Genomic DNA, 27,023 nt, shown 5'->3' on the forward strand with positions numbered 1-27,023 from the left:
CTCATCCACCACTCACACTGACCCATTTGTCTGCCTGCACCTCAATAAAGTAGTGAATTTTGCCTCTTAACGCATATAACACAATATTAACCAGAATGCCATGTTTAAACTAGTGGAGATGCATACAATATATATAAAGAAAATTTCGTGTTTGACGTCCGCTTCAAGTTCAGGTATTTATTCTCCTATACTAAGTGCATGTTAATGTTCACTGTGCCGAATGTTATAATAGCTTCTAATAGTATTAAATAGACATCAAATGAATAAAACGGTAGCTTACATATACATTAATGGAATAAAACCCACTCTACTCAATTTTAATATTGGTCATTAGGATGGTATGTATTCTTTGATGTGATAGTTGGTGTGGAAACTTTTGAGACACTCTTCTAGCTGAGAGAACAAGTCTTGGACTGGGCCGCACTCGCTGCAGGTAGAAAAACATGGAATTAGATGTGAGGAAAATGGATTTTTGGAGAGTTTAGCATCGGTGGTGACCTGGACCTTGTCTGTCTGCCGCCGCCTTGCCAGCGGCCTCCTCCTTAGCCTTCTTGGCTGCCTCAATGACAGCCATCTTGGCATCATGCTCCTCCTTGAGGGCATTCCACTCCTTGCGGTTGTTCAGCAAACGATCCAACATGGGCGTGATCTCCACGTGAAAGCGGCTGAACTCCTGAAACCAAAACACAACTCGTCACGTCATTGACTCGACTACATCTACATCATGTTGCAACTGAAATTTGATGGGAGAAAATACAAATTCATTCTTGAAAAATTTGTTTTTTTTTTCCACAATTTTTTTTTATAACGTGTCATAACAACTCTTTTTCACAAAAATTATGACATAACAGTGATGCCTTGATACGAGTATATTTCATTCCTTGATCATGCTTATAACTCAAAATCATCTTTCTCCATTGAAGTGAATGAAAATGCCAATAATCTGTTCTAGACTCCCAAATTAGTATTAGTACTCTCAATGCGACGTTATTAGTCATTCTTTACAGAGGATAAAGAATACTGCATATGTCTATGAGCTTCTTTTTGAATGTTTGTTGCTTGGAGAATCAGCAAGACTATAGGCAGTAGGTGCTAAATGTTAATCTGTGTGTTTATGGATTTCCCATTCTATGTTAAACCCCATCTGACTGAGTGAGAGTAGCAATAAACAGCTAGTCTCTTAAAGTCTTAGAATTAGGAGTTTTGCACCGAAATATTTTTGTCTTACTTTTACAAATCTTTTCTTATGGTTTTTTTTTTTTATTTTAAATCGGATATTGATCTCATAAAATCAAAATTGTCCCTCCTGATAATGAGTCTTGTCTCTCATACAGTTTATTTTTTTACAGAACTAATAAAAAGTTAATCTTTAGAAAAATATATTACTTTAATCTTGTAAAGTTCTGGCAATGGCCCCAAAAATAATTTTTCCTTGATAAAACAGAAACTCTTAAAAGATAATTATTACCTCCCCAGAAAGAATAAAATGTTATTCTCGTCTAAGATTACATTTTTTTGTGGAAAAATTAAGAGTTTATTCTGTTCATTGGATGATATGACCTTGTAAACGAAAGCGCAGACAAAGTCGATGAAGCCGCACTGAAGTTTGGGAAGCTCTTCTGCTTTGTTTCTGTCCATCATGGGCTGGAAAGGAGACCAAAAAAAGGCAGTAGTTGAGATTTGCTTCTCCCACTAATCACTTAATTAGGGACACAGTACAGGCGCTTCTATTTATTGATTACCAGAAAGTGCCCATTTCACAAACACTCACGATGGGTTGTTGCTCCAGGACGGTTCTCTCAAGGTCTCCCTGCTCCCAAAACTCAGCGGCTACAGACAACGCCACCTGCAGGCGAGGAGGAAGATAAAAACACTCAGTAATTAGCCTTTTTTTTATTTCTTTAAATACAAATTGAATTGCCCAAGGCTATAACATCTGTTCTTGAATTAGATATTACTCTCGAAAATTTACAGCATTTTGTCGTAGAAAGAACTAGTACTTTTATTTAGTAAGATTAAGACTCCTTTCCAAAGAACCAAGACATTTTATGAGAAAAAACAAAAAAGAAATTCACTCAAACTATTCCCAAGCTCAAATCTTGCTTGAATGTGCCATTCAGTTATTCAGAGTCTTGCAAAAAATGGAGTCCGCAGCAGGAAGTACAAGGAAAGTAAACAGCTGTGTTCAAAAATTAATGTGAGCACGCCAGCAAAACAACACGTCAGCTAATAACTATGTTCAAGTTTGATTTTTTTTTTTTTTTTTTTTTTTTAAAATATCTTAAAATGGCTTCCCTTAACCTGAATCCCGTGTCGCATTGTGGGCAAAGGTTACAATTCTGGTGCATTAATGTGCCTTGTCAATTGTTATTGTGCGAACCAAAAGTCTCCTGCTTCTGCACTTCCAGCGGAAGTTGCTCCTTTGTCTTATTTAAAAGAAGAAGACAAAGAAAAATAATGGTAGCCATGGCAACTCACTTTCAGTTTGGCGTTAACACATCAGAATTGTACCTTTGGCTACAATATGACAGGTTTCTGGTTAAGGCAAGCCATTTTAAAATCACAAGAAAATCTTTAATGTAGTCATCGTGCCCTGGTGGGATGCTGAGAGTGGTAGTAAAATTTAACCTTTGTTTGAATTGAAAATAAGATTTATTTCTCAGAATAGCGTTTGATTTTATTTTCAGTATGAACCTATTCTAGCGAATGAATCATAATTGCGTGGATAACACAAGAACAACACATACGCATGCACACACAAAAGTGACATCACGCCGACCTTGCTCTGAATCTCCCAGGGCTTGGCGATGGCTGACAGGTCACATGCCGTCATCATCATGGCCCTTTAAGGTAAGGACACACAAATTGGCAAATTAAATTGTGTGTGAGTATGTAGGCGTATGGCTGTGGCACATGTATGTTTGCATATACGCACTTACATGACAATCTCTTTGCGCGTGGTCTCCAACATCATGTACTTGGTCCAGTCATTCCAGTTCTCATAGGTCTTGGACTGGTCCACAATCTTCTGAAACATGGTCCTCTTCCTATGGAGAAGAACAGCATTGCACGATAGGGTTGATTGAGAGTGGCGGCGACGAGCCTTCAGAACGGGCACTACTGACTTGAAGTAGAGCGCCAAGTCAGTGGCGATGATGGCGATGTCCATGAGGTGGATGACGATGTCGTGCTGGCGGCGGTTCAGGTTCTGGTAGATGTTCAATGACTGAAACCAACAATCAAGTTGACACACACGAATGATGTTATTTAATTTTTTTTTTACTACCTGAAATTCGTTTTTAATTGAATACGTAATTACATCCTTAAAAATGCTGGGTTGAAAACAACCCGATTTGAGTTGATAATTGGGCTGACCCAGGAAATTGGGTCAATTTGACCTTTTTTCTGGGTTTGGTCATTTTGACGTCAATTTCACTCAACAGATTACTTAATAAATTAATCAGATTACCATCTTTAGACTTGTGGGGGCACAGAACATATTAATGCAAAGAAGATATTTTTACTTGATTTTCTCTTCAAACAGAGTGAGGAATCAATACAAAAAAGGAAAGATTGACAAGAGTGCATAAACTATTAAAACTGAATAATTTCCATTTAAACTTAAATACATTTTGAAAATCATTACTTTGCAAAAATATATCTGTGCTAAAAATTAAATTTTTATTAACATTTAATTTAATAATTCAAGTTAGGTTTCAAAATTGAATGAACTGAAAATGAGCCCTTTACTAAAAATCAAACACATTTTATTTTAAAAATCCTTAAACAAATGTCATGCCATTTAATTATTTTTATATGAAATGAACGTGAATGGTAAATTAAAATTGATCTACATAATGTTTTTTTATATATAATACATTAGTAAATAATTCAGTTTTTTATATTGAGTTTTAACTTTTTTGTATCTAAAAGATGTCATTCTAATGTTAACAAATTGTCCCTTTGAATTAAATTAAATGCTTTTAGTTAAAACAATCATTAAAACCTTCAGCTTTTTCTTTCAACTTCTTATTTCTTTTAATTCTTGTTATTCTTCATTTTTTTAGAATGTACACTTAATTATTCATAATATTTATTGTATCATCTTATTTATTTGACATTAATTTGGATGTTGAATTTATCAGACTGATGGACCAAAACAGCAACTGTCAAAGTAAGTTGAAGTCGTGTCTGCGTGTCTGTGTGTGTGTGTCTGCGTACGTAAGTGTGCGTGCATGCGTGACTCACCTCATCTCTCAGCAGTGTCTTACCAAACTCAAGATGGTGTCTCTCCAAGATGGACGAGCCGTGAAGCTTCGCCAGAGGATTTCCAGACCTGGACACACATGCACACATCAAGACTGGGCAGTCACATGGTACTTGAAGCTGGCTGGACCTGCTCCACACATTGGCTCATTTTACTGCATGTGATGAATTACATTTGTTAGAGCCAGCTCTAGTCAATCAACATTTTGGCAAACCCAGTTTAGCTTTGTGCTCACTTCATCTGGTAGAGGTTGTTGGTGCCTCGGTGGTCGATGTCATGACAGAAGCCGGCCGTCACCATGGCCATGCACTCCAGGTCAGTGTAGTAACGCTTCAGGTCGCCCGTCTGAACACACCAGCACGCACATACACACTTCACACTTTGATTTATGACTTTCTGTAAGATGTTCAGTCAAGATCTTTGCGGAGCTGACTAGTTAGACTTTTGTGTTTTGTAGCGAGTAATCAAAATTCTCATGTTCTGCCAATGTGCGATGGTGAAAACTAAAATGAGTTCAAATTTGGTAACAATTAGACTACGTTTATCTTTGTATAACCATTTCAAACGGCAGAATAGGCACTTGTTTTTATTTGCTTGATTGAGCTAAACGAATATAGGTAAATATTCAAGCTGAAATATGACTTCTTGTGACTTTTTTATACTCATGCTAGATGTGCATGTTTGTGTGTTTGCGTGAGACCATGAGCAGCGTGAACATGGTCTGCCCAACGTTGAATCCGTGTCTCCAGTTGTGATAGGTGATCTTCCTGTAGCCTTTGCTAAGTGAGTACATGAACCTCACCAGCACCTACAAACACACACGCACACATTAGGACTCCATTTGTTCTAATAAGCGATAAAAATAGCTTTGCAGTGAGTTTATTTCCAGGAGACCGCACAGTATGTGACCGGCGATGGTTCATGATTAATTAAGTGCCTGTATTGGAGCTGATGAGGGCTCGCTTGGTCTTTCAAAAAGAAACCTCTGAGACTATCTGTGTTATGGCGTTCACAGGGAAATAATCTGAGTAATGTTTCCCCCAAAAATCAGTTTGCAGGGGAGTTTTTCATCATTACGTTATCATCTGAGAGCATATCGACAACATAATTGGTGATCTGAGAAGCCCTTATTAGGATATTGAATTTGGTGTGACTTGATGTAGTGCTATGTAACTTTCATTTTTTTTATTTTATTTTAAACGTCATTAGTGGTGAACTTCAAGTTCAAAGCTGACCAAAAACTGATACCACAGCTGGTATTGACTACCAGAGGTGGACAATTCAGATCCAGGAAGTAAAAATGCTGCCACAATTTGGCTTTGTGCAGTAAATGCACTCATTCATGCTGAGACAAAGTTCTAAAACCTGTTTGTGCGTCAATTGAGACGGTCACCTCTCTGGGAATGTGAAACTTGTCCACCACTTTGAGCTCGTAGTACATCCTGATGCCACACTTGACTAAGTCCAACTCACTGTGATCAAAGTCACAGAAGTGAAACTCCAGGATCTCAGCTTTCTTGGCGTTGGGGAGGACTTCCGACTGGAGACGAGAAAATGAAAGGTGTGTGTTGCATTTTTTTGATATGTTGTTTGTGTTATTCATGGTTACCAAGATTTCCTCCAGCTCCTCCTCTTCGCACTCATCTGGTTCTTTCCCCCATCGCTCGCGGGTGTTCTGGGGATGCAAAGAAAACGCTACTTAGTATTTAGGGCATAAGCTCTGCCCACACACAATGACGGAAACACACAAGTATTGCAATTTAGCATTGTTCACCTGTCTAGGATAAAAAGTTCAAATAACGGCCACATTTGGTTTTGTCTTTGAAAGACTCTTGGAAATTATCAAAATATCCCTAAAATGTCTGACTCAAACAAAGGCAGAATTTCTGCATGTCTTCTCAGCCATGGCTTTCTGAAACCTTTCTGTTGTTCTACCCTTGATGAATAGGCTGATCAACTGTCATGTTTGCAAGTGAATTTGGCTTTGTTAGGTAGGTCTATACTGAAAACAAAAAGCTCTGCGCGGCTCTGCTATGCTATCTATGCCAGTGAACACAATACTAGGGGGCTTAGCTTATCAAAACTATGAGATGGATGTTCACTGACCAGGACGTTCTGAATCTCGTCTTTTCGACATTTGACGTGGTACAGCACCATGTCTTGGAAGATGTCTTTGCGGTTTTCCAGCTTGTTCATCTTGTCGTATGTGTCCGGGTTGAGTACCGACCAGCCCAGGAACTGAGTCAGAGACTGCAATGGGGATAGACATCATCAACAACTTTGCTATTTTTCATTGTTCCATTCCTCCATGCAAGATTAGACTTTTCTGTGCTGTATTGTCATAATTGCTCATGTATGACCCCTTTAAAGTACGAAGTTTTAGTGCAGAGCAGTGATGTAATCCTCGGACCACAAAACTGTCCGTTTGAAGAGGTGTTTGACATCTGAAGGAAACATTTACTCTAAAGCTTTCATCATTTCCTAAAGAATGCAGTCTGAATTATTTTTGCATTGTGCTGCCAAGATAGAGCCAGAAAAAGAATGAGGGCACAGAAGTTTAAATAAAAGCATGTATGTTTTTTGGGGTTAATCATAACAATCTGACAGTCACATGTAAAAGGATGGCTGCGCCTGTAGTTGACAGCTTGAGGGACTTGGGAACTATCGTCTTTGTCGTTACTGACATGAACTAGTCCTCGACAAGACGTAGTATATTTACAATTACTTTACTTAAACTTGTTTCATGCCAAAGAATACTGTAACACTTCATAAATCCATCCATTATCTGTACCGCTTGTTCCCACGGGGGTCGCCGGTGTGCTGGAGCCTATCCCAGCAGTCATCGGGCAGCAGGCGGGGGACACCCTGAACTGGTTGCCAGCCAATCACAGGGCACACAGCGACGAACAACCATTCGCACTCGCACTCACACCTAGGGACAATTTGGAGTGCTCAATCGGCCTACCAAGCATGTTTTTAGGATGTGGGAGGAAACCAGAATGCCCAGAGAAAACCCACACGGGCCCGGGGAGAACATATAAACTCCACACAGGGAGGGCCGGAGGTGGAATCAAACTTTGAAATGGACGGCGGACGTGCTAACTAATGCTCCACCGTGCCGCCCCCCATGGTTTTATTTATGGTTTTATTTGTTTATTTATTTATGAAGTGGGGCGGCTTTATGAGTCCCTAAATGTATTTTTAAAACCGATTTTCAAACCTATTTACATTTTCTAGTACAATGGGTTTTTGAGATATTCTGATTTATTGTTTTTAAGTATAACCTATAAAGGCTTGAACAATTTGGATTTTACCATGTGTCGTAATTTATGATATGAGATTTGAGAAAAACATGTTGACTTTTAATTCAAAAATTTATGATACATACGTATGATTTCATATGATCTTGTTGTTATTACATTGTTATCAATATTATGAAAACCTGATTTTCTAGACAAAAAAATATGGGCACATGATGAAAAAGTCACTTTTCATCAAGATAACATGACTTTGGTCCAAAAAGTGATGCATGGATTGTTCAACTGAAAGCATTCGAGTTTATGAACAAAGTAGACACAGAAAAGCCTCCAGGCTAATAAATAATATACACGCATGTGGCTCTATTTAGAAACCTGTGAGTCACACACAAACACACACACACACACACACACACACACACACACACACGCGCACGCGCACGCGCACACACACACACGCGCGCGCGCACGCGCACACGCACACGCACACGCACGCACACACACACACACACACACACACACTGTAGATACTCCACCTCCATCAGCGTTTCATCCATCTCGTCAAAGGGTTTCCCGTCCTTCCTGTTATAGAAGGTTGCCACGCCCACAATCTCCTCTTTCTTGTTGACGATGGGCATGGACAAAACGTTGCGAACTGTCCAGCCCGAGCTGTCCAGTGGTTCTTTCTGTGCAGGGGAAGGGAGTCACACCCATGAATTCAAAATATATATTTTTAAACACCTATTTAACTTCAACAATTAAAGTTACTGACTATTTACTGTACCTAAATTTAATAATGTGGACAAATGTAGAAAACATTAAAACAAATAATATGACCAGTTACCACGTAAAAGTAGTAAAATGTACAATACACGTGTAACAAGTGTGATGAAGTGCAAGGAGTCCTTGAAAAGTACCTAATACATGTTTATCTATCTTGTTAGTGTGTAACAAATATATAACAAAATGTGTGCAGCAAATGTGTAAAGGGTGTGTAATACATTGGATGTATTACATATCCACAATAAATGGGTGATTAAAATTTGTAACATATTGGTTATAAATGTGTAATGAGTGCATCATTAGTGTGTGAATGCAAAGTAAGTAGATGTGTAATTTGTTGTGTGTAATAAGTTTCCATGAAAATCCATATCTAGTGTGAGAGTAAAACATTGAAACAACAGTGTTGTATGTAATAAATATTAAATGCCTGAGTTTTAAATGCCTTAGTTGTAATAGCCAACATATCTCTGGCGTTGGGTTGAAACATCATAAGTCACAATTTGGTAAATTTTAAATTTTTAAAAAGTCTATCCAATTTGGGTGTGTTTTTTTTACAAATTATTGAATGAATATCACGTGGTGAAAATGTCTTTCGTGTTTTGACAATGCAATATTAATGGTTGAATAAATGGAAAAATAAATGAACGCACACTAAGTAAGAATGAAATAATAAAGTGCATGACATTGGCCAAGTTGGCAGAGAACAGGCGGGTCCTCTCAACCCCGTGATGAGATCCCAAAAGAAGGAGTAAAAATGATGAATTTGGTCGTTAGAGTTAGCGCACCTCCCCGTGGCAAAGTGATTCTAATGGGAGGAAAGATGAGAGGAGCTGTGCATCCTGCTGGAAAGTCAGTGAGGAAAGATAAGGAGATCATTTATTCCCTTTATGTCTGTGTCCTCGCCCCACATACACACTCATACACGCACACATGACATCACGTTAGTGCCGCAAAAGTAGGGAGACCTGCACAATCTATTGACTTCCATTTCCAAAACAGTGTCATCAAATCACATGGCTCTTATATGAGAGCTCATTAAAATGTGCAAGTGTATCTAATGCTGTGCACGTTCATATGAAACGCTGAATCTTACTTGGAAATTGAAGAATTCGTCCTCAGCTGCATTCATTATGTTGCAGATCTGTTGGAGACATGGAAATGATATTGTTATCGTTTATCTATGAGCTTGTGAATTTGTACAAAAACAAGGAGACTAGGCAGGGGGAGAAATAAGCAAACCATGAATATCGACTATTTTCTTTCAAATATCAACTTTCATTTGTATGAATAAGGATTTGTGTAATACTTGTGCAATGCATATTAATGTGTAAATGAATGTTAGATACCTGTTAGATGAGCTGTGCTTAAGTCACTGATGATGATTAGTATCATTTCTGGATCCACTACACAAGTTATTTAATATTTGAAGTCTGACTACTTTTCCCAATTAATCACAGTGGAATTCAAATATCTTATGAAGATTCGCAATCTCGGAAGTAGGATGACCCTCAGAACCAATGAGTCATGCCTCTTTGGTGGTTACACATAAATTTCCAGATTATTGAATGTTGTGTGTGCTGAGAAGTGTGCAAGCTAGGCCCATAAAAAACTGACTTATTCATATTTAAATGATTTGTGCTAAGGGCAGCACGGTGGAGCACTGCACGTCTGCCTCACAGTTCAGAGGTTGCGGGTTTGTTTCCAACTTCGGCCCTTTGTTTGAATGTTCTTCCCGTGCCTGCGTGGGTTTTCCTCGGGTCCTCCGGTTTCCTCCCACATCCCCAAAACATGCTTGGTAGGCCTATTGAGCACTCTAAATTGCCCCGAGGTGTGAGTGTGAGTGCAAATGTTTTTTTGCCCTGTGATTGGCTGGCAACCAGCGCAGGGTGTCCCTCGCCTACTGCCTGAAGTCAGCAGGGATAGGCTCCAGCGCGCCCGTGACCCTCACGAACCCATCCTCATGGATGGATGAATGGATGGATGGATGGATGGAAGGATAGATTTGTACTAAATATCTAATTTATATATCACATATATAATGTGATAAGTGTGCAACAAATTAAGTACACAATAAAGGTATAATAAATGTGTAGTGAAGCACGTCATAAATGTGTAGCTAATGCCTATTAATAATGTAACACCGCGTAAAAAGAATAAATGCACGTGCACGGTAAAACTGTCTTAGTAATAAAGGGATTGTGTGGTACATGTGCAAATAAGAGTGTAATAAATGTACATAAAAGATGATAGTCATTCACCATCTTTCAAAATGAATACAAAAGAAAACATCAAACATCAAAAAAACCAAAAATATCTTACAAGACCATTTTCCGCAACATACGTCGGCAAGCCGCTGACAAGAGCCCAATGGTCTGCTGGAGGATTCCTGTGCGTCAAAAACAACAACATTAGATTTATAAGAATTACAAGCCATCAACAGGACTGATTGTATATTTGTAACTGACGGGATGACTTTAATGTCTTCTTTGCCGTGCAGGATGTAGTCGATGATTTTGTAGAAGATAATTTCCTGGACAAGATAACACAAACATGGTGATGAGTGTGCTTCCATTTTCTCTGAAGAAACTGGTTCATAAAATGTTTACTGTCTTTTAAGCAGAGATGCAAGTAAACTTTTTTAGAATCATTTTTCTGCAGTCATTCTGAAACTGTCCTTGTTTTTCTCGAGCCTATAAGGTTTCATCATCATCATCATCATCATCATGATAGTAATACCCTACTGCTCTGTGTCAAAGTCAAATTAATTATCTCCAAGTAACTATTTTAAAAATGGTCAACAGTTTGTCCTTGTTTTGGTTCTGAATGTGACGTTTCGATTCAGCTGCTCTTCAGTGCAGTTGTGGAGTGACTTTCTAAAATCACACTCAAAAACAAAACAATAAAAATTAAGTATCGCCCAAACCTGATGTGCTAGAAAAAAAAGGAAAGACATGTTTTGAATCAGCGTCTAAAATATGCTCAGGCCTACATATTATTAAAATTTGCTGTTTACCAGTGTAATCATTTACACTAACCCTGCCATCAGGTGTTTTGGGTCCGTCGTACGGGGGAACTTCTCCCATCAGGACAGGCCACAGGTCAAAGAACTCCTACAAATCAAACAACAAAATGGAGGACAATCATGCACTTGTTTAACCCTTTGATGCTAGAGTTGGCTCAGTGAATGTTGGTCACCTTGGTTTTGGTCATGTCCAGCAGGCCAACAGAGTAGCGGTCGCAGTTGAGGAAAGCTCGCACTGTGTACAAGGCCTTGTGGAACTGCCTCTCGATATCCGTCAGCTCCTCAAACACCTTGCTGGCCGACCACAACAGCACCTGCACACAAACACGTAAACTGCATGCCATCAATGTATATTAGGTTTGTGATAAATTGAGAAATATCTCATGTTTTGGAAAATTTGTGCATCCCACTGAGCTGCAAGGCTTTGCAAGGCTTTGCAAGTGTTTGCGGTGGTAGCGGGTATTGATAACTTTGTCAGCGTTTATGAGGGTTAGGGTTAGGGTTAGATCGCAAAATCGTTCGCCAGACATTTGCCAACACTTTTAATTGTCGCCATGCTTTCAACAACAAAACAAAAACATTAAAACTGTTGCCGAATAGTTACGACCTTGAACACACCCTGGCGAGAAATTAACTTCCTTTGTAAACACTGGCAAACATTTGTGTTTCAGTGGGATACGGGCTTGAGACTGTTGTGTACACATGTCCAGTATTGTGCGAAACAAAAATGCGTAAAGTGTAACAACTGTGTAGCAAACGTGTACACAGTGTGTGAACAGTGCAACAAATGCATGTAATAAGTGCATGTTAAGTTTATAACGTGTGTAGTATGTGCAATATGTAAAACGTTGTTGAAAAAAGTGTAACAGATGTACTGTGCGTGTAATATAGTGTAATTCATGGCTATCAAGCGCACAATACTATACATGCATAATGTGTGCAAAATATGCAACAAATGCGCAGTAAGTGTGCCCTACGTTAAAGTTTGTAACCCGTTAAAGGCTGAAAATAAGCCCGCGCCCTGCCCTCACCTGTCCTCTCCTGGTTTCACAGTTGTGCAGGTAGCTAAGGTGGAAAACTCTCAGCACCAGGTTGGCGAAGTTCAGGTACTTGTTCAGAGTCTGCAGGTGAAATGATATTTACCTTCATGATTGTAAAAGTGGTTTTGTGGTAACAGTAATTTATAATACCAACATCAAAGTAAGACATATTTATTTAAATTGCTCATATCATAACGCAATGTACTTTATAGCTTCAAAATTTCAAAAAAAATAAACAGAACGAAAGACATCAAAAATAAATAAATAAAAAATAAACAGTTTAAGATTATTAAAACAGAAGGCCTTAGAAAATGTACAGCATTCTTACTGTGATATCCATGTCAAACCATCCTTTAGTAAAAAAAAATCTCAGTTCACTAGTATCTTGTGGCACGATATATCATTCAAGAAAACACTACAGTATAAACACGTTTACCTCCTCGTCTGCAGTAGTGAAATGCAGTGGGTCGTCCATCTTGTTAACGGCCATCATGACGGCCACCATGTCCTTGCCGTTCATGATGGGTACAGCTAACACGTTCCTGGTGGTGTACTCAGTCAGTTCATCCACAAAGTTGCTGAAGTGAGCATTCTAAAATGTCGCAGGAGGTAGAGAGGGACAAGGAAGTTTTCAACATTTAAAGCCAAACCCAATGGAGAAGAGACTTAAAACCTACAGACGGATGGATTCTCTGGGGATAGAGAAATAATTATTTATTATATTTGAGCGAACTCCCACACATCCTCGAGAATCCTGCCGAGGGTACAGAGTTGGTCCACTGTTCTCCGGCCAGGGCGAAAACCACACTGTCTATCCTGAATCCGAGATTCGACCTCCCAACGAACCCTCCTCTCCTGCACCCCTGAATAGACCTTACCAGGCAGGCTGAGGAATGTGATTCTTCTGTAGTTCGAACACTTAAAAAGGGGACCACCACCCCAGTCTACCAATCCAGAGGCACTGTCCCTGATGTCCACGCAATGTTGTAGAGGCGTGTCAGGCATGACAGCCCCACAACATCCGGAGCCTTTAAGAACTCAGGGGCGGCTCTCATCCACCCCGGGGCCTTGCCTCCGAGAAGGTTTTTAACTATCTTTGTGAGTTCATCCTCAGAGATTGGAGAGTCCATCTCAGATTGTCTCGCCCCGGTTCCACAACGGAAGGGTGTGTCAGTGGAATTGAGGAGGTCTTCGAAGTATTCTCTCACCGACTCACATCGTCCTGAGTCGAGGTCAGCGGCACACCATCTCCACTCAAAGCCGTCCAGAAGTCATTCTCCATGGCCTCGCCGAACTCCTCCCACGCCCGGGTTATTGCCGTGTTACGCTTAGCCATCCAGTACCTGTCTGCTGCCTCCGGAGTCCCACAGGCCAAAACGGCCTGATAGGAGTCCTTCTTCAGCTTGACGGCATCCCTTACCGCCGGTGTCCATCAGCGGGTTTGGGGTTGCCGCCATGACAGGCACCGACCACCTTACGGCCACAGCTCCGGTTGGCTGCCTCAACAATGGAGGCACGGAACATGGTCTACTCAGACTCAATTTCCCCCGCCTCCCCCGGGATGTGGGAAAAGCTCTTTCCCAGCAGACCCTCACAGTACGTTTTTGGGTCTGACAGGTCGGACCAGCATCTTCCCCCACTATCTGAGCCAACCCACCACCAGGTGGTGATCAGTTGACAGCTACGCTATTCTCTTCACCCGAGTGTCCAAAACATGCGGCCGCAAATCCGATGACACAACTACAAAGTCGATCATCGAACTGCGGCCTAGGATGTCCTGGTGCCAAGTGCATACATGGACACCCTTATGTTTGAACATGGTGTTCATTATTGACAATCCGTGTCAAGCACAGAAGTCCTACAATAGCCGCTCGGGTTCCAATCGGGAGGCCATTCCTCCCAATCATGCCCTTCCAGGTCTCACTGTCATTGCCCACGTGAGCATTGAAGTCATCCAGCAAAACTATGGATTCCCCAGAAGGAGCGCTCTCCAGCACTTCCTCCAAGGACTCCAAAAAGGGTGGGTACTCTGAGCTGCCGTTTGGTGCATAGATACAAACAACAGTCAGGACCCGTGCCCCCCACCCGAAGGCGGAGGGAAGCTACCCTCTTGTTTACCAGGGTGAACCCCAATGTGCAGGTGCCTAGCCGAAGGGCAACAAGTATGGCCACACCTGCTCGGTACCTCTTGCCGTGGGCAATTCCAGAATGGAAGAGAGTTCAGCTCCCCTCATGAGGACTTGTACCAGAACCCAAACCGTGTATGGAGGCAAGTCCGACGATGTCTAGTTGGAACTTTTCTGCCTAGCACACCAGCTCGGGCTCCTTTCCTGCCAGAGAGGTGACATTCCATGTCCCAAGAGCCAGCTTCTGTAGCCGGGGATCGGACCGCCAAGGTCCCCACCTTTGGCCGCCGCCCAGCTCATTCTGCACCCGACCCCTTTGGCTCCTCCCACAGGTGGTGAGCCCATGGGAAGGGGGACCCACGTCACCATGGATGAAGGCCCGGCCACCAGACACTCGCCTTCAAGCCCCAACTTTAGGCCTGGCTCCAGTGGGGGGCACCAGAATGAAGTCCAATCATCATAAGGGGTTTGTGAGCCGTGCTTTGTTTGGCCGCTCACCAAGGACCCTTTTGCCATGGGTGACCCTGCCAGGGGCATGAAGCCCCAGACAACTTGGCTTCTAGAATCATTAGGACACGCAAACCCCTCCACCACGATAAGGTGATGACTCACAGAGGGGACGAGCACACGTGATTTCTAAATTCTAGAAAACCAATTTGCAGACTGGGTCCTTCGGCGCCTTCAAAGTATAGGCTTCCCTGCTTGGACTGTTGCCCAACCCTTAAGCGGGAGAACATAGACGCCCAGAATGCATCCGCGACAGTGCACATACATTATAAGTGTTTTCAATTTAAATAATTACAATGAATTGAATACTGAATGATGTTTTAGAATTATTTTTCCAATAAAATAATGAATTTGGAAAATGGCTAATCATAAGAATAACAATTTCAAAATACATTGAGACCCAAATATAATGTAATAAATTAGCCATCAAAGGTTTTGGTTGTTGTGGGAACAAGAAAGCTGTCTCAAAATGGCTGCAAGGTGTTTTTAGCCGTTCTACTGCTGCTGCAGCTGCTGCTGCTGCTGCTGCAGCTGCTGCTGAGTCAGTGGACAGGGCTCCACTGCAGGCCTGTGTGACCTCTGGCTGTAATCTGGGATCGCTCTAATTCAGTACAGATTAACCAGTTTCATCTGGGAAACTGCACGCGCACACAGACACACACACAAACAGACACGCACAAACACACACGCACAGACAGACACACACACACACACACACACACACACACACACACACACAAACACACACACCTGAATACAGAGCCCGTCAAGGGATGATGAGCATGTGAAGGATGTGAAGTTTAAATGAAAACCAAAATGAAACAATCTGTACCTTCAATGGAAATAGAAGGTCTGAAAGTCCGCTGCACTCACACATTGGCAGCACATAGCAGACCAATTACAAGGAAATACAAGTTTGTCACCCGAGGTTTTGGAATTGCACCATTACTCATGGTGCATCAAATCCAGGGAGGATTGCGTTTTGCTACCTCGTGTGGGAATAAATTTGACCAAACACTTACAAATGCCAAAGGAATTAAGTGATAATACCGCTGAACGCTTTGTAGGCCCGATTTAGAAGGAAAATGTGGTGTCACGTTGCTCTCTGGTGGCTATTTTGGAGCAGAGCATCAAGGCGGAAAAAAATTAAATTGCAATTGCGATTATTAACAGTGGGGGATTTAATGCGTTTTATGGCATTCGTCCCACCCCCGATGGCTCAATTACATTCTCATACCAATACAAGATAAGAGGATTATTAGTGTGAGGTGGCTAAGGCACTGCAAGAAACTGATTGCGCTGCTGTGTTTGAGTTATTGAAATATGTCATATAAAAAAACAGATTAATAAATGTGAATAATAACAATACTTATTATCATCATCGTAATGGTCATCCTCATTGTTATTACTGTAACTATAACTCATGAGAATTCTAAATTAGATTAGAAGTTTAATGAACACATTTTTATAATAAAAAAAACAGATTAATGCCTTTTATGAATTTATGATTTAAATTATTATTATAAGAATTCTAAATTAGATTAGAAGTTTAATGAACACATTTTTTATAATAAAAAAACTGATTAATGCCTTTTATGAATTTATGATTTAAATTATAATATAAATAAATTGACTAAATTATTAAAAATTCAGATAGAATACAATTTCTTTAGAGCTACAGTATAATGGAAAGTTACTAAATTCTTGAACGTGTGCAAAGTTAGGTAGAGTTAACTGTTAATCGCAGTTGAGATGATTTTAGTTCATGGTAGGTCCTCGTAGAGACAAATATAATATAAACACAAAGAATATGAATTATTAAATGAATGAATAAACAAATAAATAAACAAACATATAAATAAATAAATAAATAAATAAATAAATAAATAAATAAATAAATAAATAAATAAATAAATAAATAAATAAATAAATAAATAAATAAATAAATAATCACCTTGGGGGACTTGCATTTAAAACATTCTTGAAATTGTTGCTCTCAATCAATTTTGAGTATGCACTCATGGGTAAAATAAAATATTGATAGCCAAGCCCCAAATTGTGCTTTGACACAGAAATGCTTAGGTTTGGTCTGTTCTATTATTGTGATATCTTAAAGTGTCCATTAACTTATTACCTGGGACACATCGGGTACGTTGACCATCTTCTTGGTGGAGGCCACATGCCCCACGATGCCCAAATCCAGTGGGTACACAATTTCACTATCTGGCTGGACCAGGCAGTCGTCGAAAATAGAATCTTTGTGCACATTAAATAACCTGCAAGGCACAAGTGATGACACTACTTTTGTATATTTACTTTCTGCATGTACATGGAAAAGTCAATTTAAAATGTTTTTCAATTTGGATGCTGATTGACATAAAGGTTGAGGAATTTATTTTCACTTTTGATTGTTACAATCTTCTTATTTACTTTCCAAAGTGGAATATGTGTCTGCTTGCATCAGGGTCAGAAGAAATAATGCAGCAGATGTAACTGCTGGGTTGGGGGGTTGCATTGTGCAGTACTGCCAACTACAGAAGTTCTTTTGGGGGTGCAGAGGTTTTGCTGCGTTTGAATACAAAGCAATCATTTTTTGTTTACTCAATAGATAAAACATTGAAAGATCGACCTGGTGGCAAGCTCAGCCACGCCGTTCCTCTGACGGTACATGAAAAGGCTCATGCGGTCGGCCCTCATCATGAAGCTGAGGTGCCTCATAAGGTTGAAGACGGACTTCTCCATCTGCAGGTTGTCCTGGATGTCCCGCACCAGGTCAAAGAGGATCTCACTCTCCTCCACTGTAGTGAGCCGGTGATAGCGGCTGACGTCCACTGCCGTGGAGCGGCCGTTGTCCAACAGGTCCGACACCACCTTGGGCCGGAAGTTGACATCATAGTACTGCTTGGCGAACTGCGGGTTGGCATCAAGGAATTGCTCAGCTGTGGCGGCGTCCACCATGACTACAGAGCAAAGCATACAGAGTATATAGTGATGCTTTAAGATACGAGTGACCTGACTTGTTCATGACACGAGCCTTTGTTCAGTCATTTTTTTTTGTAAGGGGCATAAAATAGGATTTGTTCCTGCATTCATTCTGGAAAGTGTGAAGTTTGAATTGGCCCTCTAGTGACCAGGGCATGCACCCCAGAAGAAGCAGCACGATGTGCATTGAATTGGATGAAAAAGTGTGAGAAAAGCTTCTTAGCTCTTTTTAATTCTATTTTATTGCAATTAATGTATACCCCGGGCGTGCTGGAGCCTATTCCAGCTGACTTTGGGCAATAGGTGGGGGACACCCTTAACTGGTTGCCAGCCATTTGCAGTGAATGAAATTAGTCGTTAGTAATCACGCAAGTAATGTCAGTTAGAAAGTTACTGAGTTGCTTTATGACATGAGTTGAATTGGATGTGAGTTACACCAAGTTAGGTAGCAATTTTGTCATTGAGTTTGTGCGAATGAATGACTGAACGAATGAATGGACTAACGAACAAACAAACAAACAAATGAGTTGTATAGTGACTGTGTGAATGAATTAGGTTGTGGGTGAGTTAGGTAGTCATTGAGTGTGTGAGTTAGTCAGGACTTAGTGAGTTAAATAAGTCATAAATAAAACCATGGGAGGAGGCAAGGTGGAGCACTAGTTAGCACGTCCACCTCACAGTTCAAAGTTCGATTCCACCTCCCTGTGTGGCGTTTACATGTTATCCCCGTGCCTGCATGGGTTTTCTCCCGGCACTCCGGTTTCCTCCCATACCCCCCAAAACATGCATGGTAGGATGATTGAGCACTCCAAATTGCCCGTAGGTGTGAGTGCGAGTGCGGATGGTTATTCGTCTCTGTTTGCCCTGCGATTGGCTGGCAACCGGTTCAGGGTGTCCCCCGCCTACTGCCTGTTGACTGCTGAGATAGGCTCCAGCACGCCCGCGACCCCCATGGGGACAAGTGGTACAGAAAATGGATGAACACCATGGATGGATGAACGCCGTTAGTGCATATTAACTGACAAAGACGAAAATAGAGGACATTTTAGCTCGTTTTGGTTTGTCTTACCAAGCTTCCGTTAGTTTTCATTTATGAAACCAATTTTCAATATTATATGACTTTGTAAAGAAAATACTTTTTCAATTTTAATTTGAGTAATTTCTTAAATGTGTACAATCCTTGATCACAACCCTAATGACATCATTTTCAGTACATAAATAGATCAGAAAAAGACAAATGGTACCTGATGAAGTGTCTATCTTGTATCCAGTTGCACAGTTTCTAATCCCTCTGTTCTGTTTTATCACACAGTCTGCAGGTGGGTGAGAGAACATAAGGGATTATTGCGAGGGTGCTTTTACATGATCACGTGCACGTAAACCTGCACACAAATGCAATCCTGAGATTATGATACCTACCAGTGTTGAAGGTCGCCACCTGGGAGTCCTCCTCCTTTTATTGCAATATGGGCTCTGTTCTCTCATTTCAAAGCCATTATGCACGTTCATTATGACAGCAGGAAGCAATTATTTCAGTACAGAAGCAAGATGAGAAATGCAGTTGTGGTGTGAAGCTGTTATTTTTGGGGCGGCAATTTCAAATTGTCCAGTTTTTGGGACCTCTTCCATATTAAAAAACAAAAGACGTCACCTTTAATTGCTCGATAGGCTTTGCCATGATCGAGATGAAATAATCATACACTATTAATCATACATGTAAAAAATACTCAATATAATCTACTCGTTTATGAACTTTAGAAGGTGTACCTAATTTTGTGGCCAGTGAGTGCGTGTCTTGTCGGAGTGACAGTTGACTGTGCGAGCGACCTATCTTTGTTGTCTGGGCACCTCACGTGACCAGTTCTCACGTTGCACCCTGACGTCACGTCAGCACGCAGAAGTGCTTCTGCACGATATGACTCTGAAGTGGAAAGGTGAAAGCAAGAAAACACTGATCTTCTCCTTCCGCTGTTTGAGAAGAATTCTCGCACAGATCAGGTTAGTAACTTGAACGTAGTCATTTGAGATCATTTTGCTCCTCCCCGGGTGAAACAGACGTGACATGAACTCGCTTCCTCAAGAGTTGACACGTTTGCGATTTGTACTTGACAAAGGCGTTCATTCATACACTTGAGTAAACACGAATGCTGCATGAGTTGTCCAACATCTATTGAAAATTTAAAGTTCTTATTTAATCGGAGCTTCTCGGCATTAGCTGTTAAATATAGCCTGGACCAATAATCTCATCAACGTGGAGCAAACACGGTAAAGTTGATGTGTGAGCAAATAGTGCGTAAACAAATTATATATGTGAGATTTGGGGCATGCATGTATTCTGTACCGTATTTATATTATGGGCTACAACTTTTGATTATTGAAGCGTCTTGGTAATGCAAAGCTTGAGGTAGGATCGAATTTGATTACTTCCTATTCCTTTTCGTACTGCCAGCCTTTTGGAGTATTTTTATTGCTTTTTTTTCTGTTTGTTTTATGGTTTTTTTTATGACTGTGTGTTTGAAAAAAAAAATCGTAGTTTACATGAGTGACTAATGCTTAAAATGATTATAAAGAAAAATAACATAGTTGCCCACTATATTCGGTGTTATATTAGCGTGTTTGGAAAAGCAAACATCATCACTAATGTACTTTTGTAAAATGTGTTCACATACAGCAAGTATTTCCATTAAACGATGTTGCTGGAAAAAAAAAACATTCATAGCAGTTTCATTTCATGCACTGCTAACACATGACTTGCAACTAAAAATTCATCATATTTTTCTGAACTTATTGTATAAATTACTACTAGTGGGAGGTGCGCCATTCCTCAGAGGAACCTCAAGCCAAATGAAAGTGTGCTTTTCTTTCACACGGCAGTCTCTTCATATTCCCCCCAAAAAATAGTTAAACCTGTTAATAGCTGAATATATTAACAGGTTATATTATATCCCACAGTCAAAACCAGAAACTTTGGAAGAATAAACAGAACATCAATGAATTATCCAGTTAGGGTATGTATTTGAGTGTATTTGTGTAATAACGTGTAAACGTGTGTATGTATGTCTATGTGTGTGTGTATATATGTACGTATGTGTTTGTGTTTGCGTAGGTGCATGCATATGTGTGCACCTGTGAGCATGTGTGTGAAAGTGTGTGTGCATGCATAGGTGTGTGTGTGTACTAAAGCCAAAGGTTTTGTGGTCAATCACGGACGGGCAGTTGTGGCACACTTCATCGTCCTTGTTATTTGTGGAATGATCTAGGGCAGTCATTTTTGAATCATTTTAAATTGTATTTATTAAAATGTATTATCCTAACAACTCCTCCATCACATAATCAAGTAATCGGTAGAATTTTGCATCAACCAATTTTCTAGGTCAAATTGGTTGACTTTTTTTCCCCCCAGCCTTAAAATGAAAGTGGTGCATGAGACAGGTGTAGACTGTAAAAATTAAATCCAGTCAATAAAATGTTAACCATATGCTTAGTCACACAATAGAAGTGCTGTACGATCCGGCTAATTACTGTGATCCTAACTTTGTTTCTGTTGACCGTAGAGAGCTCAATAATGCCTCATAGAGATGCCTGCTGTGCGACATCTGGGAACAAGACCAACAATGAGCAGTGTGGGCCGCTCATCCTGGAAAGAGTGCCGGAAGAGGAGGGACAAGGCTGCCGGACGGTGTTGTCCCAACACTTTAGGAAATACTGTTCCTGCTCGCCGCAGAAGATCAAGTCCAAGGTCCTGGGCTTCATCCCCATCCTGAAATGGCTGCCACGCTACCAGCTGAGGGACTGGCTCCTTGGGGACATCATGTCGGGACTCATCGTTGGAATCCTATTGGTTCCCCAGTCCATTGCTTACTCCTTATTGGCTGGCCAGGATCCCATCTATGGGCTCTACACCGCCTTCTTCTCCTCCATCATATACACGCTTCTGGGCACCTCCAAACACATTTCTGTGGGCATTTTTGGAGTGCTTTGCCTGCTGGTGGGGCAGGTAGTGGACCGGGAATTGGTGTTGGCAGGGTACCTTTCGGAGGGTGGCCTTGGCAGCAACGGCAATGCCACCATGGAGGGCAGCAACAATAGCATGGTGGAGACATGTGACAGGAGCTGCTACGCAATAACCGTGGGAGCGACAGTCACCTTCATCGCAGGGGTCTACCAGGTGCTAATGGGTATCTTCCAGGTGGGCTTCGTGTCTGTCTACCTGTCGGACTCGCTACTCAGCGGCTTCGCCACTGGAGCCTCGCTCACCATTCTCACCTCCCAAGTTAAGTACATGCTGGGCCTGAAGATCCCCCGGCCACAGGGCTGGTTCACACTCATCAAGACCTGGTTCAGCGTGTTGGCCAACCTGGGAAACAGCAACCTGTGTGATCTGATCACCAGCCTGGTGTGCCTGTTGCTGTTGGTGCCCACCAAGGAGCTCAACAATCGCTTCAAAGCCAAGTTGAAGGTCAGTCATTCACCATTAATAGCTGAGGTCAGTCATGCCCTGCACACAGGCAAATACAGTATGTGACTGACTCCCTTAAATACGTAGGCGCCTTCCTTTAAAGTTTTGTGCAGGTCAAGATTTGTATCACTTACTGAAATAGTGCCACACCATGCAGCAATTAGTGGATGGGTCAGTCATTCAATTATTTGATGCAAGAGTAATGTCTCTTTAAACATTGTCCTGGATCAACAAATGTATTGTTATTTTCTCAAATACTGGTTGTCTCTCAAATTGAAGACATGGTCAAGTTAGTCGCCAGGTACACTTGAGGCGAGTTGCAATTATGTAAGCCCCTTGTTCGAGAGTGAACATTAAGTGGTTAACAACTGAGTCCCTCTGTTGCTAACCAAAACAGCAGTGCCTATTGAAGCACACAAGTTGTAGATGTCAAACGCCTCCCTCGAATCGTCTGTTCTTCTGTTTTCTACCCAGACTCCAATTCCCTTTGAGCTGTTTGTGGTCATCATCGCAACACTAGCGTCTCACTTTGGCCGCTTCAACGCAGACTACGGCTCGGCCGTGGCAGGTGAAATCCCTACGGGCTTCATGCCGCCACAGCTGCCGGCGTGGTCGCTCATCCCCAGCGTGGCGCTGGACGCCTTCTCTATTGCGATTGTGGGCTTCGTTATCACTGTGTCGCTATCGGAGATGTTCGCCAAAAAGCATGGCTACCGGGTAGATGCCAACCAGGAGATGTTCGCCATCGGCTTCTGCAACATCTTGCCTTCCTTCTTTCGCTGCTTCGCCACCAGCGCTGCCCTGACCAAGACACTGGTCAAGGAGTCAACGGGCTGCCAGACGCAGGTGTCAGCCCTGGTCACTGCTGTGGTACTGCTGCTGGTGCTGCTGGTCATCGCGCCGCTCTTCTATTCTCTCCAGAAGTGAGTACCGGTCACCTCAGATAGCAGTATCTTCAGGTTTGGGCAACCCATTCAGGCAACTTTGGCTTCTTGTTTAGGTGTGTGCTGGCTGTGATTATCGTGGTCAACCTCCGTGGTGCCCTGCGCAAGTTTGCTGAGGTCCCCAGCATGTGGCAGGCTAATCGCGTGGACGCTGCCGTCTGGCTGATCACCATGGCCACCTCGGCAATGATCAACACAGAGCTGGGCCTCCTGGTGGGCATTCTGGTGTCCGCCTTTAGCGTCCTGGTCCGGACGCAGCGGGCTCAGGCGCTGGAGCTGGGCCGAACCTCCGACAGGGACCACTACGATGTGATGTCGGCGTACCGCGGCCTTCACGCTCACCCGGGCGTGGGCGTCTTCAGGTACCCAGCACCCATTTACTATGCCAATCAGAGTTTGTTTAAGAAGTCTTTGTACCGGCGTACGGGGCTCGACCCGGTAAAGGAGAAGGTGCGGCGAATCAAGTTTGAGAAGAAGCTGAAACGTCAGAATGCCAGGCAAGAATCGGCGCACAAAGAGGAAGGCGAAGGCACCACTAGTGTCACGTTGACGCTGGACCAAAAATCTTTCCGTAGCTTAGTCCTGGACTGTAGCGCTGTCTTGTTCCTTGACTGCGCTGGCGTCAACGCCCTGAAAGAAGTGCGCAATGATTACGGTGAGCTGGGGGTGGCGGTGATCCTGGCTCAGTGTAACACAGTCGTTCTGGACGCTCTCCGGCGAGGGGGTTACTTTACGGAGGAACAGGGAGGAGTTGAAGGCTTGCCCTTCTTCACCATCGCAGACGCCGTCCATCACCTGCAGCGTGCGTTGCCGCCAAATGGCGATTGTAATGGCACGCGTTGAGAATTACTGTCCTGATATGTTTACAAATCCAATTTGTGCCTTGCTATGCTGATGTTAGTTACTGATTGTGCCTTCTGTCGCTGCAGTTGTTCCATAAATGCCACCTTGCATGTTATCAATCAAGTCAGATATCCTGTTTATCTGTTTTTTCAGGGATAATTCATGTTTTTTTCATGCTCTCATGATGCATATCCAATTCACGAGAACCTTGCCATGGTTTTTATTTTCATTTATTTTTCATTTCTATCAGCAGTTTCAAGGTATACCACGGTTTAAAAAAAAAAAAAAACCTCTTCTGGTACTCGAAGTCTGCTTACTATCAGACCTATGGAGCGAGTTGGGAAAAACTTTAAAGTCACATGTTCTAAAGCACTAATTGCAATACTGAAAATGTTCCTCATTGTTATACAATCAGAATCTGATACGTGCACATGCCTTCTACGAACAAGTCTCGCTTATTTGGAGACTTACTGTGTGCATAATAGTTTGTCAACTCGAGTCTACAAGGGAGCCAACTTTTCCTGGAAAGTAATGTTACTGAAATGACACCCTTTTATACATTACCAAAGTTTACGTTAAAGCCAACGTACCGCACAGACAAGTCACTGACGTCCATGGTTGATTGTTTACTTAATTACAAAAGTAGCAAGATATAATTTGCTATTGTTACATGCAGAAAAAGCCATAAGCAGGCATTTCCTCATCTGGCCAGGTTCGATTCATACGTCTTTGTGTTTGTCTAGGGTGACACGCTTGTCTGACAAACACAGAGCCGAGCAAAGTTCACAGCCCAAACAAAACAAAAATAGAAAGAAGTTTTTTTTAAATATATATTTATTTTGAAAGTACATTTAAAATGTTGAGCTGAAAGCTTGCTTGTGAAATATCAACATAACTTATTCTCAGGTATAGCTACTGGTGTTTACTTGGCAGTCTGCTTGAGCCCCCGTGTCATTTGTTTTTATTGTTTTTTTTTAAACTGTGACCCAAATGGTAAATACTGCTCTTGACCAACTGCAGCTAGAAAAAACTAAGACTGTCTTGTGTTGGGTCAACAGTCTTATTGTGTTATTTTTTATTTCAACAAACCAGGCTACTGGAATAAAAGGTAAATCGAGTCTTTCGCATTATTGTGAACATTCTGAGTTTCTGAGCAGCCATCTTGGTAAGAGTTAGCAGTGTCAAAAAAAATGCTCTAAATCTGGTGGCTGTAGCTCAGGGAGTAGAGCAGGTTCTTCAATAACCAGATGGTAAATGGTTAAATCCCAGCCCTATCTGAGTTGTGTTTTTGTGTCCTTAGGCACTCATTGAACATGAAAGAGTGTTCTCAACTGACTTACCTGGTAAAACACTGAGTAAAAACAATAACCGTTCATTTCCAACTTTAAGGATTATGATCTTGTGTTGAAGTTGGTCTTTCTTGGTCTTGAACTATGCTTGATGTCTTTGCTCTCTACGAGCCACAATGACATAATGCTGGATCCAGCCCTTTTGATTTTGTATTGTGTTGAATCCGCATTGCTGGAGGCTATCAATTACCTAGTAATTATGTTGTATTTAAACTTGAACACGTGTTCCTTACAAGTTTTTACAAGCACTTGTTGGGTATTCACCAACTGACAGAGGTGATGGCTACATAATGACAATCATTCAAGACCAAATGTTTTGATGTGTCCAGAAACATAAAGTAAACGTTGATTTATGCAAATAAGTGCCTTTGATTCAACATATTTGCTTGGTGCCTTAATAAAATGCACATGTTGCCATGTCTATGTTTGATTTACCATTTTGGGTTGGTCTTAATGCACAAATGCCTCATTGGAATTTTTCCACTGCCTCAGCTTCTATTCATTTTTATCTTTATAGAAATCTGAAGCTTGCACCACCCTGCCCCATGAATCAACAAATGATTCCAAGTCCCAACCTGTGTTGAACTCAAACATTTAAACACTATGATCGCCTGAAAATATCTAAAAATTATACGTATGCACACACAGGCCACATATAGATATGCTCCTGCATCTTAGGACCAATGTATTAAAAATAGGAAATGTGCTGTCAAGTTATTAATGCAATCATTATTTGGGGTTCTATTATTAATATTTCAGTTAGCTCATCGAGCAACTCAGGGAGCCAAATTTAAGAACTCCTATTCACTATACCAGGGTTCGGCAATCCAAAATGTTCAAAGAGCCATATTGGCCCAAAAATACAAAAAGCATACCTGCCTGGAGCCGCAAAACTCTAAAAGCCTTTTATAATGCAACATAGACGGTCAATACATAAGTTGTGTGCCTACTATTAAAATAATATTTAAAAAAAATAGTGGTATCAATTTGATCATTTCTTCTTGCGGCCCATTAGAGTTCACGTACCTGCATAGCAGCGCTGTCTGTTCGATATCAGTCACGTCACACGACTCATCCATCACAGGCAAGAAAGCTGGAGTTGAATGGATGTCCTTAATCTGCTGATCGGTGATATTGTTTGTGCGGAGAGGCATGTCTTTAATTTTCTGAATGATCTCGGTTTTGTTTTTGAAGTCCGGAAATAGGCACTTGAATTTGAATGAATGAATCCGTTCACGTACTCGCCATCACTGAATTGTTTTCTGGGTTGCAACAAAACTTGCAGCAGTAGTGGAGTTGGGAGATGCAATCCACTCCTTGAAACAGTTTTTTACGGTCTTCAAATTCCTCCACCAGCATTGCAACTGCACCTTTCCTCTCAGTTGCAAATGGGTGATCGGCAGCAAATTTAGCATGCTTTAGCTGAAAATGTCGCTCCAAATTC

At 41.5% G+C, this 27,023-nt stretch overlaps 2 protein-coding genes across 3 annotated transcripts; one reads left to right on the forward strand and one right to left on the reverse strand.

The window, feature by feature from the left end:
- Window positions 1–162: 162 nt before the first annotated feature.
- pde6a (phosphodiesterase 6A, cGMP-specific, rod, alpha) lies at window positions 163–26,833 on the reverse strand. Its single transcript, XM_049759382.2, has 25 exons — window positions 26,606–26,833; window positions 19,229–19,297; window positions 17,632–17,962; window positions 17,137–17,278; window positions 12,806–12,961; window positions 12,361–12,450; window positions 11,503–11,643; window positions 11,343–11,417; window positions 10,773–10,837; window positions 10,627–10,693; window positions 9,401–9,448; window positions 8,061–8,210; window positions 6,374–6,517; window positions 5,877–5,942; window positions 5,661–5,807; window positions 4,968–5,075; window positions 4,503–4,612; window positions 4,249–4,336; window positions 3,126–3,226; window positions 2,940–3,047; window positions 2,780–2,843; window positions 1,772–1,846; window positions 1,561–1,644; window positions 505–673; window positions 163–427 (listed from the first exon to the last, which is right to left on the reverse strand). Exons 3-25 carry the CDS (start codon window positions 17,958–17,960, stop codon window positions 390–392), a joined length of 2,565 nt encoding a protein of 854 aa, XP_049615339.1. The 5' UTR covers window positions 17,961–17,962; window positions 19,229–19,297; window positions 26,606–26,833; the 3' UTR covers window positions 163–389.
- slc26a2 (solute carrier family 26 member 2) lies at window positions 19,831–25,996 on the forward strand. Of its 2 annotated transcripts, none has more exons than XM_049759395.1 (4): window positions 19,831–19,982; window positions 21,539–22,443; window positions 22,918–23,366; window positions 23,444–25,996. In XM_049759395.1, the coding sequence occupies exons 2-4, from the start codon at window positions 21,550–21,552 to the stop codon at window positions 24,228–24,230; spliced, it is 2,130 nt and encodes a 709-aa protein (XP_049615352.1). In that variant the 5' UTR covers window positions 19,831–19,982; window positions 21,539–21,549; the 3' UTR covers window positions 24,231–25,996. The 2 variants fall into 2 exon arrangements, with proteins under 2 accessions (XP_049615352.1, XP_049615360.1); XM_049759403.2 differs by lacking the exon at window positions 19,831–19,982 and adding an exon at window positions 20,029–20,249.
- Window positions 26,834–27,023: the final 190 nt, after the last annotated feature.

The sequence above is a fragment of the Syngnathus scovelli genome, chromosome 1 (genome assembly GCF_024217435.2).
Source record: "Syngnathus scovelli strain Florida chromosome 1, RoL_Ssco_1.2, whole genome shotgun sequence".
NCBI lineage: Eukaryota > Metazoa > Chordata > Actinopteri > Syngnathiformes > Syngnathidae > Syngnathus > Syngnathus scovelli.